Source organism: Malus domestica, chromosome 09 (genome assembly GCF_042453785.1).
Source record: "Malus domestica chromosome 09, GDT2T_hap1".
Classification (NCBI taxonomy): domain Eukaryota; kingdom Viridiplantae; phylum Streptophyta; class Magnoliopsida; order Rosales; family Rosaceae; genus Malus; species Malus domestica.
This window is the reverse complement of record NC_091669.1, coordinates 863,019-877,687: the sequence shown is the minus strand read 5'-3', so window position 1 is coordinate 877,687 and position 14,669 is coordinate 863,019. Positions and strand designations below refer to the sequence as shown.

At 40.1% G+C, this 14,669-nt stretch overlaps 2 protein-coding genes and 1 pseudogene across 4 annotated transcripts; 2 read left to right on the top strand and 1 right to left on the bottom strand.

Annotated features, from left to right (window-relative positions):
- The first annotated feature begins 1,350 nt into the window (after positions 1–1,350).
- On the top strand, positions 1,351–5,496 carry LOC103428993 (probable inactive leucine-rich repeat receptor-like protein kinase At3g03770). Of its 2 annotated transcripts, none has more exons than XM_008367135.4 (8): positions 1,351–1,766; positions 1,910–3,427; positions 3,597–3,730; positions 3,852–4,095; positions 4,199–4,410; positions 4,502–4,533; positions 4,640–4,751; positions 4,828–5,496. In XM_008367135.4, the coding sequence occupies exons 2-8, from the start codon at positions 2,071–2,073 to the stop codon at positions 5,050–5,052; spliced, it is 2,316 nt and encodes a 771-aa protein (XP_008365357.3). In that variant the 5' UTR covers positions 1,351–1,766; positions 1,910–2,070; the 3' UTR covers positions 5,053–5,496. The 2 variants fall into 2 exon arrangements, with proteins under 2 accessions (XP_008365357.3, XP_070683464.1); XM_070827363.1 differs by having other exon boundaries at positions 1,608–1,766; positions 1,937–3,427.
- A 1,545-nt stretch (positions 5,497–7,041) lies between these two features.
- Positions 7,042–12,549, top strand: LOC103442151 (uncharacterized). The gene is made up of 9 exons (XM_070827362.1): positions 7,042–7,550; positions 8,073–8,863; positions 8,977–9,944; positions 10,229–10,526; positions 10,644–10,868; positions 11,072–11,245; positions 11,565–11,759; positions 11,856–11,969; positions 12,105–12,549. Exons 2-9 carry the CDS (start codon positions 8,150–8,152, stop codon positions 12,438–12,440), a joined length of 3,024 nt encoding a protein of 1,007 aa, XP_070683463.1. The 5' UTR covers positions 7,042–7,550; positions 8,073–8,149; the 3' UTR covers positions 12,441–12,549.
- On the bottom strand, positions 12,495–14,180 carry LOC103442152 (probable adenylate kinase 7, mitochondrial; annotated as a pseudogene). The gene is made up of 4 exons (XR_011571226.1): positions 14,064–14,180; positions 13,300–13,814; positions 13,009–13,137; positions 12,495–12,910 (listed from the first exon to the last, which is right to left on the bottom strand). The product of XR_011571226.1 is annotated as a probable adenylate kinase 7, mitochondrial (transcript).
- Between the last annotated feature and the right edge of the window lie 489 nt (positions 14,181–14,669).

Below are 14,669 nucleotides of genomic sequence, written 5' to 3'. Positions count from 1 at the left end.
TCAAAATTGCCTTGTTCCAAAATATACAAATTAACATACACTTGTGGATGTGGACTCTCCAAGGTGCCTTTTTTTGGGTCCCAAACAAATGGTACATAAAGTTCATAAAGCAAAAGTTCTTTTTTATTATTTTTTTAATGAAACTATAGATGATGTATTCATAACCAAAACCATTACAAGGCTAATCATGGCCAGGGACATCCTCAATGGGGGCGTCCATGATTAAACTCGGTAGGGAATCATCCCAAGTACAATCATGATTAAGCGTAAGACCAAAACGAGCAAGTCTATGAGCAACTCCGTTAGCTTGTCGGCAAACATGGGTATAGGAAACTTCAGTGATTGTCCTCAATTATCTAACTAAGAGAGAAAAGATTGGTTGAGGAGTCCTTCCACAATCTGAAGTGAATTAGATTAAAAAATGATACGATGAAAATCCCTCGATATTGCCCACAGGACTGCTGCACGAAATGCCAAAGCCTCAGCTTGCTGGGGAGAGAAAGTATCCATAAAATGGCCAGCCATGGCTGTCACAAAAGAACCAGAATCATCTCGAATAATTAGCCCAAACCCAACCCAACTAGCATGCCTTTGCCTTCCTCTGCCTCCTTGTCTGGGCAACGATAGCATGCAACAATTAACAATCCTCCAACTTCTATGCGCCTTTTTAGGCACTCGAGTGAGATCTCCAAAGTTGAATTCTACTTCTACTGTAATCGTATCTCAAGTCAATAACACATAATATTATGTGATTTATTTAAATAACATTAACATCTAGTAAGTAAGTTTCTCTTCTCTAATAAAAGTGGAGAGAGGCATATTAACGAGTGTGTGGGAAATGAAACCTACCACCAAGACAAGTATATCCAGACTCATATATGTGACGATATCTCAATCAATTACATACAACTCTACGTTATTAACTTAAAACATCACAGTAAATAAGTTTCTCTCCACGACCACACACCACACAATGTGGTGGCAGCACAAGAAGAGGGAGGCCTGGAGGCATATTGGCTTCTTGATGGGTAAAATTTAAGGAAAACTAATTAAAAATGGTTTGAAAACTTTGAGTTTTAACGATAAGGACAAAATAAAGGGTAAAATGAATAGTATCAAGTTTGACTTTTAAGTGTAAAAATATGATTTTTCGTTAAAATGAACAGTAACACAGACTTTTCGTTAAAATCTTTTTTTTTTAATGAATATTTCATTCACACAGAGTAATAGTATCATATACCAAAAAACAGTAGAATTTACGTTGATTTGATATACCGTCATAGTAACAGTTAAAGATTACAGTAGCAGGGCCAGTCTGGTCATATCAAACACCTATCAAATGGAACCACCAAGAGAGGGAAAAACCACGTGATGCCGTTACTGCAGTAACCACCAGCGGAATGTGATGCGGTTCACGAGAATCAACGAACAACAAAACCCAGAACACCAACAATTAAAGAACCCAAAATTTTCTTTTAATTTACAGATTTGGTGTCATATTTTCCACCGTTTCTTTCACCTTCCAATCCTTTTGCATTTCTACCTGTATCTGTCTCTCTCAGTGAAAAATCAGCCCCATTTATGTCGATGTCAGTTTCCACCCCCACAGAAAACCAGAAGTAAATGCCTCGACGTCGACGCTGTCCTGTACGGCCTTTTCCAACCAACCACCCATTATATCCCACACTGACATTCGTTCACTGACCACTAACATCACTGTGGGAGCTGCTCTCTAATGGTGTTTTTTGGTTCTTTCAACTCTCAAGGTTTGTCTCCTCTTCCTCCTACCCTATCTGCATTTTATTTCTCTCTCCTTTTTTTCTCTGTTTTTTCCAGAAAATTTCTTAAAGGTGCTTCCTTTGAATGATTAACCCTTGTTTTTCGCATGGGTTTTTAACTTTTTAACCAGCTTGTTCAAGCGTCCAACATTATCCAGGAAAAAAGGAAACTTGCTCAGTAAAACTTTCATGGAGGAATCACAGGATTTTGGGCACCGAGGAACTTTCATGAAACCTTGAGATTATCAGAAAGCTTAGAAGTTTTAGTTGAGCTGTAAGAATTTTTACTGCAATGAGATATTTTTACTTCTTCGTTTCAGTAATTGTGGCATGGGTTTTGTTCCTTCCAAGAACCCATGAATTGCAAGCTTCTCAAAGGCAAGTGTTGTTTCAGCTGAGAAAGCATTTAGAGTACCCTCCCTCATTAGAAATTTGGGCAAATTACAGTGGAGACCTCTGCAACCTGTCTTCCACTGCTCATGTGAGCATATCATGCCAGGGCAATTCAGTCACTGAGCTCAAAATTATGGGAGATTATAAGCTTGTTAATGTGAATGGTTTCAATGGATTTGCAATTCCCAACAAGACATTGTCTGAGAATTTTAAGGTTGATTCTTTTTTCACCACTTTGTCAAGGTTGCCTAGCTTGAAAGTTCTTAGCTTAGTGTTTTTGGGGATTTGGGGACCACTTCCTGATAAGATTCATCGGTTATCTTCGCTTGAAGTGTTAGACTTGAGCTCGAATTTCATGTTTGGTTCTGTTCCGGTGAAGATATCTAGAATGGTGAAGCTTCAAACTCTAACTCTGGAGGGCAATTATTTCAACGAAACTGTGCCTGATTGGTTGGACTCGTTGTCGAATCTCACAGTTTTGAGCTTAAAGAACAATCGGTTGAAGGGCGAGTTTCCTTCTGCGATATGCAGAATCAAGACACTCACTGTCATTGCTTTGTCTCACAATGAGCTTTCTGGAAAGCTACCTGATATGGCTACTTTAAGCGGCCTGCATGTCTTGGACTTGAGAGAAAATCATTTACATTCCGAACTACCAAGGATGCCGAAAGGGTTGGTTACAGCTCTTCTTAGCAAGAACTCATTCTCGGGAGAGATTCCTGCACAATTTGGTGTTTTGGGTCAGCTTCAGCACCTTGATCTCTCATTCAATTATCTTAGCGGAGCACCGCCCTCTGCTTTGTTCTCTTTGCCAAACATCAGTTATCTGAATTTAGCATCCAATATGCTGAGTGGAGCATTTCCGGACAAGCTAAAGTGTGGTGGAGAACTTGGGTTTATTGATATTTCTAATAACAAGTTAATAGGTGATCTTCCGTCTTGCCTAGGAAGTACTTCAGATGAAAGAGTTGTTCAAGTGAACGGAAATTGTCTGTCAGTTGATTCTCAACACCAGCATCAGGTTTCATATTGCAGAGAGGTTCTTGCAAGGAACAAACACTCTAGAGGAAGAGAAACTGTCGTGCTAGTTGCTGTTGTCACTGGAGCTGTTCTTGTGTTACTACTTTTGGCATTTGGGGTTCTTTCCTTTTGTAGAAGATACCGTTCTAGAAGGACAGTTGAGCACAACGTATTTCCAGAGGTCGAGCCAGATCATTCACCAAATGGTTATTGCTCTGAACTCGTCGCAAATGCAAGTAAGTTGTAATTAATCAGGTTATTTTGTTATTATTGTTGCCCCAAACCCAAGGAATGATATTTCATAATGCATAATATCAATTTTATGCTCTGAAATATGTGAATACAGACATGTTTGAGTAGCTACGAAAGCTTAACAAGGTAACATTTGTATTATACCCCTTGTAGGATTCGTATCTCAGGCAGCGAAGTTAGACACACACGGTGCCCCAGAGAGTCGTATATTTTCACTTGAACAGTTGAAGGAAGCAACAGACAACTTTGATTCATCTATGTTTTTGGGTGAAGGCTCTATGGGAAAGGTACCCTTCTGATTTAAAAATGCTAGCTAGGAGTTTAATGTGCTCGGAATTATTTAGTGATCACTTAAGCTCTCCTTATTCTTGATTTTGACCTGCTATTTTCGTTCTTTTTTGCTTTCAGCTTTACAAAGGAAAGTTGGAAAATGGGACCTATGTTGCAATCCGCTCGCTCACTATGTCGAAGAAATATTCAATTCAAAGCCTTAAAGTTCGACTGGATTTGCTCTCCAAGCTTCATCATCCTCACTTGGCTGGCCTCTTGGGTTACTGCATTGTCAGGGGTGGACACAATGATTCCAGTTGCTACAGAATCTTCCTTATAAATGAATTTGTCTCTGGTGGGAACTACCGAACCCATCTGTCAGGTCAGTATTTGCATATGTGTGTGACAGCGTATTTTTAAAGTTTACCATAGGTTTTCATATTGAATTCTCTCAAATTCTAACCGAGCTGTGCGCATACGTGTAGAAAACTATCCGGACAAGGTTCTCAAGTGGTCTGATAGATTGGCAATTCTAATAGGAGTTGCGAAGGCTGTGCACTTTCTTCACACCGGGGCTATTCCAGGTTGCTTCAACAACCGACTGAAAACAAACAATGTGTTGTTTGATGAGCATCGGATTGCAAAGTTGAGTGACTATGGAATGTCCATCACCACAGATGAAAGTGAAACACTCGAGGCATGTTTCTTCACCCTTTTTACTTTTCGACTTTGCAATCTTAAGTACGGTTCCAAGTGGTTATTCTGATGCCGTTCTATTTGTTCTGCAGGCAAAGGAAGAAGGCCCGAAAACAAAATCTTGGTAAGAATGTAACCTATTGTCGAGAAAATAGCTCTCCAGCAGATTACTGTTGTTTTAACAATTCAAAAGTAAGTATAAATAGTTAGTTTTGTTGTTCTTTTTGCAGGAACAAAACAAACATGGAGAGTGATGTTTACAACTTCGGATTTATACTGCTTGAATCACTAGTTGGCCCTATCGTAAGCGGAAAAGGGGATGCATTTCTGCTAAACGAAATGGTACGCCAAAGTAAAGTTTCGAAATATTTCATGTGGAACTGTTTTTTGATGTGTACTGTGATGGACCAAAATGCAGGCATCGTTTGGCAGCCAAGATGGTCGAAGAAGAATTGTGGATCCAATTGTGTTGACGACTTGCTCGCAAGAATCTCTGTCGATTGTGGTATCCTTAACAAAAAAATGCATATGTCCTGAAGTGTCAGCTCGGCCCTCTTTCGAGGATGTTCTTTGGAACTTGCAGTATGCAGCTCAAGTGCAAGCCACTGCCGATACTGATCAGAAATCCGATTCGACGTCCTAACACTCCTCCTGGTCAGTTGTAAGCTTACAGCCTACGAGACAGCCTGATAGCTGAGAAGTGAGATCACATTAACATGTAGCGGTGTGACTGTCACATTGAGAAAACATCTCTTAGCCTCCTGCTTGTAAAGATAACACTAGGTAGTAGGCCTGCACTTGGGACCATGTAAAAGTCGGTGCAAGAAAATAAGCGGATTTGTAGCTCAGCTGGCTATAAACGCTCACGATGAAGGACGAGGTTATGTTTTTAACTTCCTGTCCCTAAACATAGCTTGTATCAAAGAAAAAGAAGTTAGCATATGTGGTATATAATATGTATGCACGCTAATCACTAAAGAATGGTGATTGTTAATTGTAAGATTAAGTTAATCAGGGTGGGGAATTAAATAAAAAAAAAACAATGGTGGCTCTCACGTTACAAGGACAGAGAGGAACAATTTCTCCAGACTGCTCACGTGCTTTCCTCTCTTTCTTCCTTCAAAAGCAATCTGCAGAATTGTGTGAAGAGGTAACGTGGGATACTTAAATAATAAGAGAAATAAAAGAAGATAAAAATTCGAATTTAATTTTCATGCATTCCCAAGATGGATGATCCACTGTGAAGTTCTTGTGTGAGTTCCCAAAAACAAAACCATGAGGGCGTGAACCACAAATAGTCAATTCTCTTCTAATCTATACTATATATTAAGAAAATCCTCCTTGTCAACTTTTTGCCATTTTTTTTTTCAATTTTGCCCTCACTTTTGAGTCACACTTGACAAAAAGGAGGCCAAAATGATAATTATGTAATATTAAGAAAAATATGCCCGTATTAAGAGATCCCATCATCATCTCATACTCTTTTTAAAATTTTTAAAAACTAATCATTCTCCTTAATAAAAAACAAAAAAGAAAATGAAATTGTTCACACAAAAATGTGTGCTCATCTTTTAGTTTTATTTAAAGGAAAACTAATGAAAAGGGCTTGAAAACTTTGAGTTTTAATGATAAGAACAAAATAAAGGGTAAAGTGAATAGTACCAGGATTGACTTTTTAGTGTAAAAATGTGGTTTTTCGTTAAAGTGAAAAGTATCAGGTGATTTTCGTTAAAGTTCCCTTTATTTAATTCAAAAGTTAAATATAAATAGAAGTGTACATGAATAAAAAAACGAGAGTTGCATCTGACTCAAATCATAATCCGACCCGAAAAAAAAAAATATTTATAAAGTATGAGAATCTAACCAAAGGTTGGTTGTGTTCCCCAACCTCAATTATAAATTTTGAATGCATTTTGTTAACAACCTAAGACCAAACCCCAATGTCTTAACCTTGAAGTGGACAATGTTGTTTGGTGAAAGTGGACATTTTAACGTACTACTAACTTACCTCCTCCTCCACTAGAAGCTTATATATGCCTTGTAGCAGAACTTGCTTAGATTTTAAGCTCATAGATACTTGATTCCATGGCCAGGGAGGCAGTTTGGTGACAGACTGAAAGGTGAAGGGTCCAATTCCAGCTCCAATTCTATGACACTAACGTTAATGACATTAATTCTTTGTCTTCTAAGTTTCCTTTCAACTTGTAACGATGGAAGTGACAGTACGCATCCAAATCAGTCTCAAAATGCTAGCTATTGAAGCGATAGTGCTATCCACACATTCTTGTTAATTTTTAATTATTGATTTTCTTCGATCCATTTGATTCGATTGCTGAACTAAAATACATATGTTTACAAAAAAAAAAAAATGACATTGCCAAATAAGCAGTAAGCCTTCGAATTTGCATTTGACATTTTTTTTTACAACGCCCTCTAACGGAAGGAGATCCTCTCCGGATACACTTTGTGGGGATCATCGTGCGGTTAGTTTTCGTCATATACTATTTGTGTTTAATTTTATATAAAAAAAGTTAAATAATTTCTGACCACATAATACACGATAAATAGTTAAGATGTGAGAATCCATAAGATCCCCATAATTTGTATTCGGATGGAATCCAAATCCCGCTCTAACAGCAGCATTGTGTTTGACCCAAAAAAAAAAAAAAAAAATCAACGGCATTGTGTCGGCGAGTATTATCCAACCATGCAACAAAAGCGAGCGCATCACCACGCTCAAAAGCCCTCGCGTGCATTTCACGCTCGGATTCAACCATCTTTCTGCGCGACGGTTACACACGCTCTCGGATTTTCAACTGCGAGTTGTTAACTGCAATTTATTAGGTAAGAGGAGCATTTCAGCAGCGGCGTCGTAATCAGGCCAACGTCAAAACGACAACGACCATCAAACACCGAACCAAATTCCAGCCAGCACGACGTCGTTTCAGCACCCCTTTCGGACAGATAAATTTCCTCGCGCTCAACAACTAGTGATATTATATTTTATTTTTCTGGAAATTCCCGAGTCGCTACTGTCAGCTTCGCTTTGTTCAACTCTCTCTCTCACCGTCCGATAAAACGAATCGTCCCTCTCGTCTCGCTCCCTCGCATTTCTCCGATTTTTGGCCACTGATTTTTCTGGTAAATTCTCTATATTTTTCTTATTTATTCAGCTAATGTTTTCACTAATCTTTTCTTTTTCTTCTTGTAATCTGCAGTTTTTGTTGCTTTTTGTTTAATTTGATTGCATGCGTTGTGATAAATCTGTTTGCTTTGAGCGAGCTTGAGTTTCAAATATGTGGATCGGATGCTTTTGGAGCAAATTTTAGGAAATATTTTAGTAGTTGATAACTCAGCATTGCTATTTTTGTGAATTATATTTGAAGAAATATTATTATTTATGCTCTCTTGTGTTGATGAGCTCAGGTTGTGATTTTTGAGCCTTTTTTTTTTTAACTAGTTTCAGTCCCATTTTTCTTTAAAATTTACTAATTTTTATCTTTTGAGTGTCGGTGACCGCATTTGATGAGTGGAGTGACGTGACGAAGCCACCGACTGGTTACTTTTAAAGAAAATATCAAGCACTACCTTTTTTGGTGATGAATGCGATATTTTCGAATCCTAAGATTGACATTATTTTTCTGGTTTTGTTTGCGTCTCAAGTGTTTGAAGTGTAAAGCCTTGTGAGTGTGAATACTTGAACGCATTGGAGAAGAGGTCTGCTGTGTGTTTCTGCAACCATGGGGCTAGGAGTGAAGGCCAAGAACCACCGCGGCAGCACGGTTCGAATCGATTATCTCATCCATATTCAGGACATTAAGCCTTGGCCGCCATCACAGTCGCTCAGATCACTCCGTTCTGTGTTGATTCAGTGGGAAAATGGCGACCGCAATTCGGGGGCCACCAGCCCTGTTGTCCCCTCAATTGGGTCCGTTGTTGGTGAGGGAAAAATTGAATTCAATCAGTCTTTCAGGTTACCGGTGACTCTGCTGAGAGATATGTCGGTTAAAGGTGGTGGTGGTGGTGGTGATACATTTCAAAAGAATTTGTTAGAGTTGCATTTGTATGAGCCTCGGAGGGACAACCCTAAAGGCCAGTTGTTGGCCACTGCCATTGTGGATTTAGCTGATCATGGTATCGTCAAAGAGACCATAAGTGTTTCCGCTCCAATGAACAGTACGAGGAGCTTTAGGAACACTGATCAACCAGTTTTGTACATCAAGATTCAGCCTGTTGTGAAGGGCCGCACTAGCTCCTCATCTAGGGGTAGCTTGTCGAGAGGGGTATCACTGGACAATGCTGGTAGTGAATCCGTTTCGGCCTTGATGAATGGGGAATATGCTGAGGAAGCGGAAGTTGCCTCTTTCACTGATGATGATGTTTCGTCGCACTCATCTCAAACAATTTCTTCCGCTTTAGAAACAAATCACACTATGTCTCCTAAAAAACAAGAGGTAATGATTCCAACTTAGTTTTCATTTTTCCTGTTTTGGATGGAAACTTGTCACTGTGACTGCTAAAATGATTATCTAATACGTCATATAACATTTTGGTATTTGGATTGCAGACGGGACAAGAGACGGGGCCTCATAGCACCGAAGGTGATAATGAGAAACGTACCTTACCCTCAAAACTAGAGCTTGAAAAATCAAATTTAATGGCTCAGAATGCACTACATGAATATATGAAGGGAAATTCGTCATGCTCATCATCAATCGACCTATCTTCTGACCCTGGAAGCCCAGTAAATGGTAATGCTTCAGTAGCCAACTCTCCCAACTCAAATTCAAGGATCCTAAAAACTGTTGGTGCGGAGACTCTGCCTTCTCCATCAGCATCTTTTAATGGAAAGGCCGAAGATTCCAACTCCAGCATGAGAAGCAATGGCCATAAACACTTAGCTCACGAGGTTAATGATAAGGCTGTTGATGGCAGGGGTTGCCTGGAGGCTGCAGTTAGCGATGACAGCTATGACAGTTCTGCCAAGGACAACGAAGGAAAACAACAAGAAGAAAACAGACATGAAAGACAAAGTTTTGATGAGGAAAAGCATTCTAGGGAAGGTGAATCATCCATTGCGCATGAGGCTAATGGAAAGCAAGTTCCTATCGGAATGAAGGAAAATACGAAGCATGTTAAATCTGTTAGGTCACTGATTGACTCGGCTAAGAATGCATTAACTGGTGTTCAGGGTGATGCACAGAACAGTGCAGGTATCGTAAGAAAAGATGCTAAAGTGTATCCTAGGGATACAAGGAGTGTGATCTTAGAAAGCAAAATCCATCAGATGGAACACAGAATTAAGTTGCTTGAGGGAGAATTGAGAGAAGCTGCGGCTGTTGAGGCTGCTCTTTATTCAGTAGTTGCTGAGCATGGAAGTTCCATGAGTAAGGTCCATGCTCCAGCTCGGCGCCTTTCTAGGCTGTATCTTCATGCTTGCAAAGAAAGTCCCCATTCTAGAAGGGCCAGTGCAGCTAAAAGTATTGTCTCAGGAATAGTTTTGGTTGCAAAAGCGTGTGGGAATGATGTCCCAAGGTACATTGCTTATTTTCCTGTGTTTTCTTTGTCTTATTTACAGTCATGTTGCCTTTGAGATTGATCCTTTTTTAAGAGAGTTTCTTGAGCCTGTTAACGTTGTGTGAATTTTTAACAAATTGGTGGAACTCTCGTGGTGGATAATAATTATATTGTTAATTGATGTGAAAATCAGGGCACTTACTACATGAGGATCTGTAGAAGAACTGCATATATGAAATGCATGAATGAAGTTTTCATGTTCGTTTTATGGACTCATTCATTTTCCTTTTCTCCGATTACAGGCTTACATACTGGCTGTCAAATTCTATCGTGTTGAGAACAATCATAAGCCAGGTTATTGGTGAATCAGAATCACCTATGTCGGCAGGGCCTTCTATTGACAGGAATGGTGCTGGAAAAATAAAGAATAATGTATCTTCTCCAATTAAATGGAAGGCTTCATCTTCTGGGAAGAAAGAAGGATTGAAGCTCTTGAATGGAAGTTTTGGTGACTGCGAGAACCCACAAACATTTATGTCTACACTGGAGAAGATTGAATCGTGGATCTTTTCCCGGATAGTTGAATCTGTCTGGTGGCAGGTCATAGAGTAACTCTTTCCTCTGTTTTTCCGCATTGAATTTTCTTCAAATCTAACTATTTTATCGAATGAATTTCATGAGGTCTTGCATCTGAATCTTTCAATGTTATATTTTCAGACTTTGACTCCACATATGCAGCCTGTCGTTGCAAAGTCAATCAGTGAAGGTGCTGATTCTGGGTCGAGTAAAAACTATAAAAGGACATCTAGTTCAGTTGATCAAGAGCAAAGTAACATTTCATTGGAGCTTTGGAAGAAGGCTTTCAGGGATGCTTGTGAAAGACTCTGTCCAGTACGAGCTGAGGGACATGAGTGTGGCTGCTTGCCTTTGTTGGCTAGATTGGTATATCTATATATCACAGATATTTCCACATTACATATTGACATTAATAAGTATCTTCTTTTTTTCTTCGAAGTTAGATGAATCTTGTGAATAGCAATGTCACGGGATGTTTCTGTTTCATATGTTATTGATTGATGAAAATTTCTCTCTTTTAAATTTGGCATTGCAATTGCATCACATCTGTGTCACTGTCATGTGTGTAGGTAATGGAGCAATCTGTGGCTAGACTAGATGTGGCAATGTTCAATGCTATTCTTCGTGAATCGTCTGATGAGATCCCAACTGATCCTGTGTCTGATCCCATCAGTGATTTGAAGGTTCTTCCAATTCCAGCTGGGAAATCAAGTTTTGGGGTTGGTGCACAACTGAAGAGTGCGGTAAGCCATTCAAATCCCTTATGCACCATAGTTGCGTGGCTTATTCGTGAATCTCTAGTGCACTAAATCGTTGATTCAAATGAGCAACTCTTACAAATCAGATAGTTATTTGCATTGGACTGAAAGCCATATTGGACAAAACACTTCCGAGTCCCATCAAATTCAAATCCTGTATAATCCCTGAGTCTCATTATTCCTAGTGTACCATTTTCCCAAAAAAAAATTATTATTAGTGTACCCCGTCAAATTTTGCATCTCTATTATGTTATATGCAAGGAATTCTAACTTTTTTTTCTCCATTTATGATCATGGTTATCAGATTGGGAACTGGTCAAGATGGCTAACTGACCTATTTGGCATAGACGATGATGACTCACTTGAAGATGTGAATGACGATGATGACAATGATGAGAGACAAGATACATCATTCAAGTCATTCCATCTCCTTAATGCGTTGAGTGATCTCATGATGCTCCCGAAGGACTTGCTCTTAAGTAAATCCATCAGAAAAGAGGTTCAGTACATTTCTCAGACCCTTCTATTAGACTCTGAGCATTGTCCGGTTCTTATTCAAAGTGCTTGGATTTTTTTGTTTTTTTTTTTTCTGAAGGTATGCCCTGCATTTTCTGCACCACTGATCAAGAGGATTCTCGACACTTTTGTCCCGGACGAATTTTGCACTGACCCAATTCCAGGCGTGGTGCTTCAAGCCCTGGAATCTGAGGTAATCAGCCGTTTCAAAATGATTTCTTTAGAAGAGCTGCATGTTTTGTGGTGAAATTGAAATAGTTACAATCCTAATAAGGCTGCAGTCTACGTTAAATCGAAACCAATTTCGGTCGCTTTTATCTTAAAATAGGACATTCTTGAGGCTGGGGAGGAGGCTGTCACAAACGTCCCGTGCACCGGAGCTGGTACAGTGTATTTTCCACCCTTAACAGCTTCCGTTGCGAGTATTATTGGAGAGGTTGGAAGCCAATCACAGCTGAGAAGAAGTGGGTCTTCAGTGCTCAGAAAATCATACACCAGTGATGATGAGCTTGATGAACTAAATTCACCCTTGGCCTCAATCTTCATCGATTCTTCCCGGTCTTCGCCAGTTTTAACAAAGCCCTGCTGGATATCGAAGAGAAATGGCAATCAAACTTCTTTCAGGTACGAACTCCTTCGGGAGGTTTGGATGAACAGCGAGTAGCTGTAATATATAGAAATACATGTCGAATAATAACACAATAAAACCAGTTGCGAGTAGAGAAATGCTTTCATTTTATACGATGTCACGGTCTTCACAGGCCAGTTTTTCATCTCTCATTCACTACATTACAAACTCTCTAACTCTCATGCTGCACGCCACGCGACAAAAATAACACTTAGACGACCAAAATTTCAAAGCTGAAGTCGGAACATTCAACACTCATGAACTCCAACCAAACTCTGTAATTCTCACATCTTATATATATACGCGTACTCCCGGAATGCATACCAAGAAAAAAAGACGCAGATGAAGCGTAATCACGCAGTGAGCTTCTGGGAAGAATTGACAGCATTTATATGCTGAAGATGTAAAGCAGCCAACAGCCCCTGCCAGGTTTCTCCGGGCGCGGATTTGACCTGAAAATTAATGAGTTTGTGCTGTTTTCTGTAGTAATCTTCCGGCGACTTGATCTGCGATAAGAGAGAAACGGATTACAACCCATTTTTCGATGATTTCCTACGTCTGTCGAAATCACCAAACAGATATAAACAGAGGACAATGGCCATACCTGCTCTGCATCAGCAGGGGAAGATTAAGCAGGGAAGTTTCCCGTTCCTAGATTCTTCTTCACCAAGTGCTCATTTGTGTGTTTCAAATTCACCACTAAATCAGTATCAGCAATTCGATCAACAATCTCCTGTAACAAGCAAAACAAATAAAAACATTTAGCATCCTAATCCCACAGAAATTACAGAACTTCTCCGAAAATATGACGGTTTAGTTTCCCTCGGATTCAATTTAATTAAAAGTTTGTAACCGGTTCTATCTGTGCAAATTGCACATAGAAGTTAAAACTCACAGCTTGAGCTCTTGCTCGAGGAATCCCATCGAGGATGAACCCGTTTTCGCCGCGATAGCATCCTTCTTCCAACCTCTTCGACAACAACGCAAATATCACTTCGTCCGGGACAAGCTTCCTTTCATTCACTGCATTCGCAAGAGGGATCCCATAGAGAGAAGAGCGAGGGTTGAGCTCCTGGCGGAAGAGGGATCCCGTAGAAATGTGCGGAACTTCCAGCAGCTTCGAGAGCCTGTCGGCGTACAAGTGCTTTTTCGCGCCTCTGTCTCCGATCAGCACCCACTGCACACCTCTTCCCGGGACCCACCCGTCCGAGTCCAGCATCCGATCCGACTCGTCTTCCTCCGTTCCTCCTCTTCGTCCTGATCGTCGTAGTAATAGTCGTCGTCGTCCTCCAACTGAGCCGCCGCCGATCCGTAGTCTCGGCGCTCCAGATTCCCCAGGCCGCGACACGTGATCTGGGACGCAACTACTTGGAGGCGGCTCAGTAAGGGTAGGGTGGCGGCCGGCGGTGGCTAACTCACTTTCTCTAGGGTTTTAGAGGGTGGAGATAGAGAAAGTGTTGAGGTTTTCGTTAATGTCATATGTCAAAGTCAATGGATGCCAGCAAGTGTGGGCGCGGATCAGGTGTATCAGGTGCAAAAGTTATCGTGCAATATCTAGGTGTCAGAATCTTACAAGTTGATTGCGCTGCTAAAGGTTGTAGGAAATGCATCCCGGAGAGGGGGAGACACGTGTCAACTGGATGTGATCAAGGACTCCACAGATGGTGGAGGGTCGTTGTCGGGATGCCACGTGGGTGATAGGCTCTGGTCAATGCTTTCCATTGGAATAGAACTGCTTTCTGTTGGCCACGAGTCTCTTCCTTCTCCCGGATTCATGGGCCATTTTGATTTACTAAAAAGTTAAGCTCCGGATTTTACATCAAACGAAAACATTCCCAATTTTCGTAGTGGTCTAATAACAGATGGTCGTCTGCGTCCTAATTCAAAAGGCTATTCAATAAAAAAAATAATACACGTATTATGATTTGACTGAAATAGCAATACAAAGTATCGGCGTCGAAATTGATCTCAAGCTAGCCAGTACCTTGTGTGTTGTTGTAGTCCAACCAATCTTATTAAAGACATAATTTTTTGTGCAAAATGTGAAAGATAAATTTGCTCTCAAAACTCCACCCTTCTTCTGTACGATGACAGAAAATGTTGAAAAGAACTCTACCCTTATCATGTGGTTGAATTTTTGCTTTAGAATTAAATTACATTCTTAAAGAGTGAGAATTGTTCTTTGCGCAAAATGTGAAAGATATATTTGATTTCAAAACTCCACCCTTCTTTGGTACGATGATAGAAAATTAAGATTGAATCAAA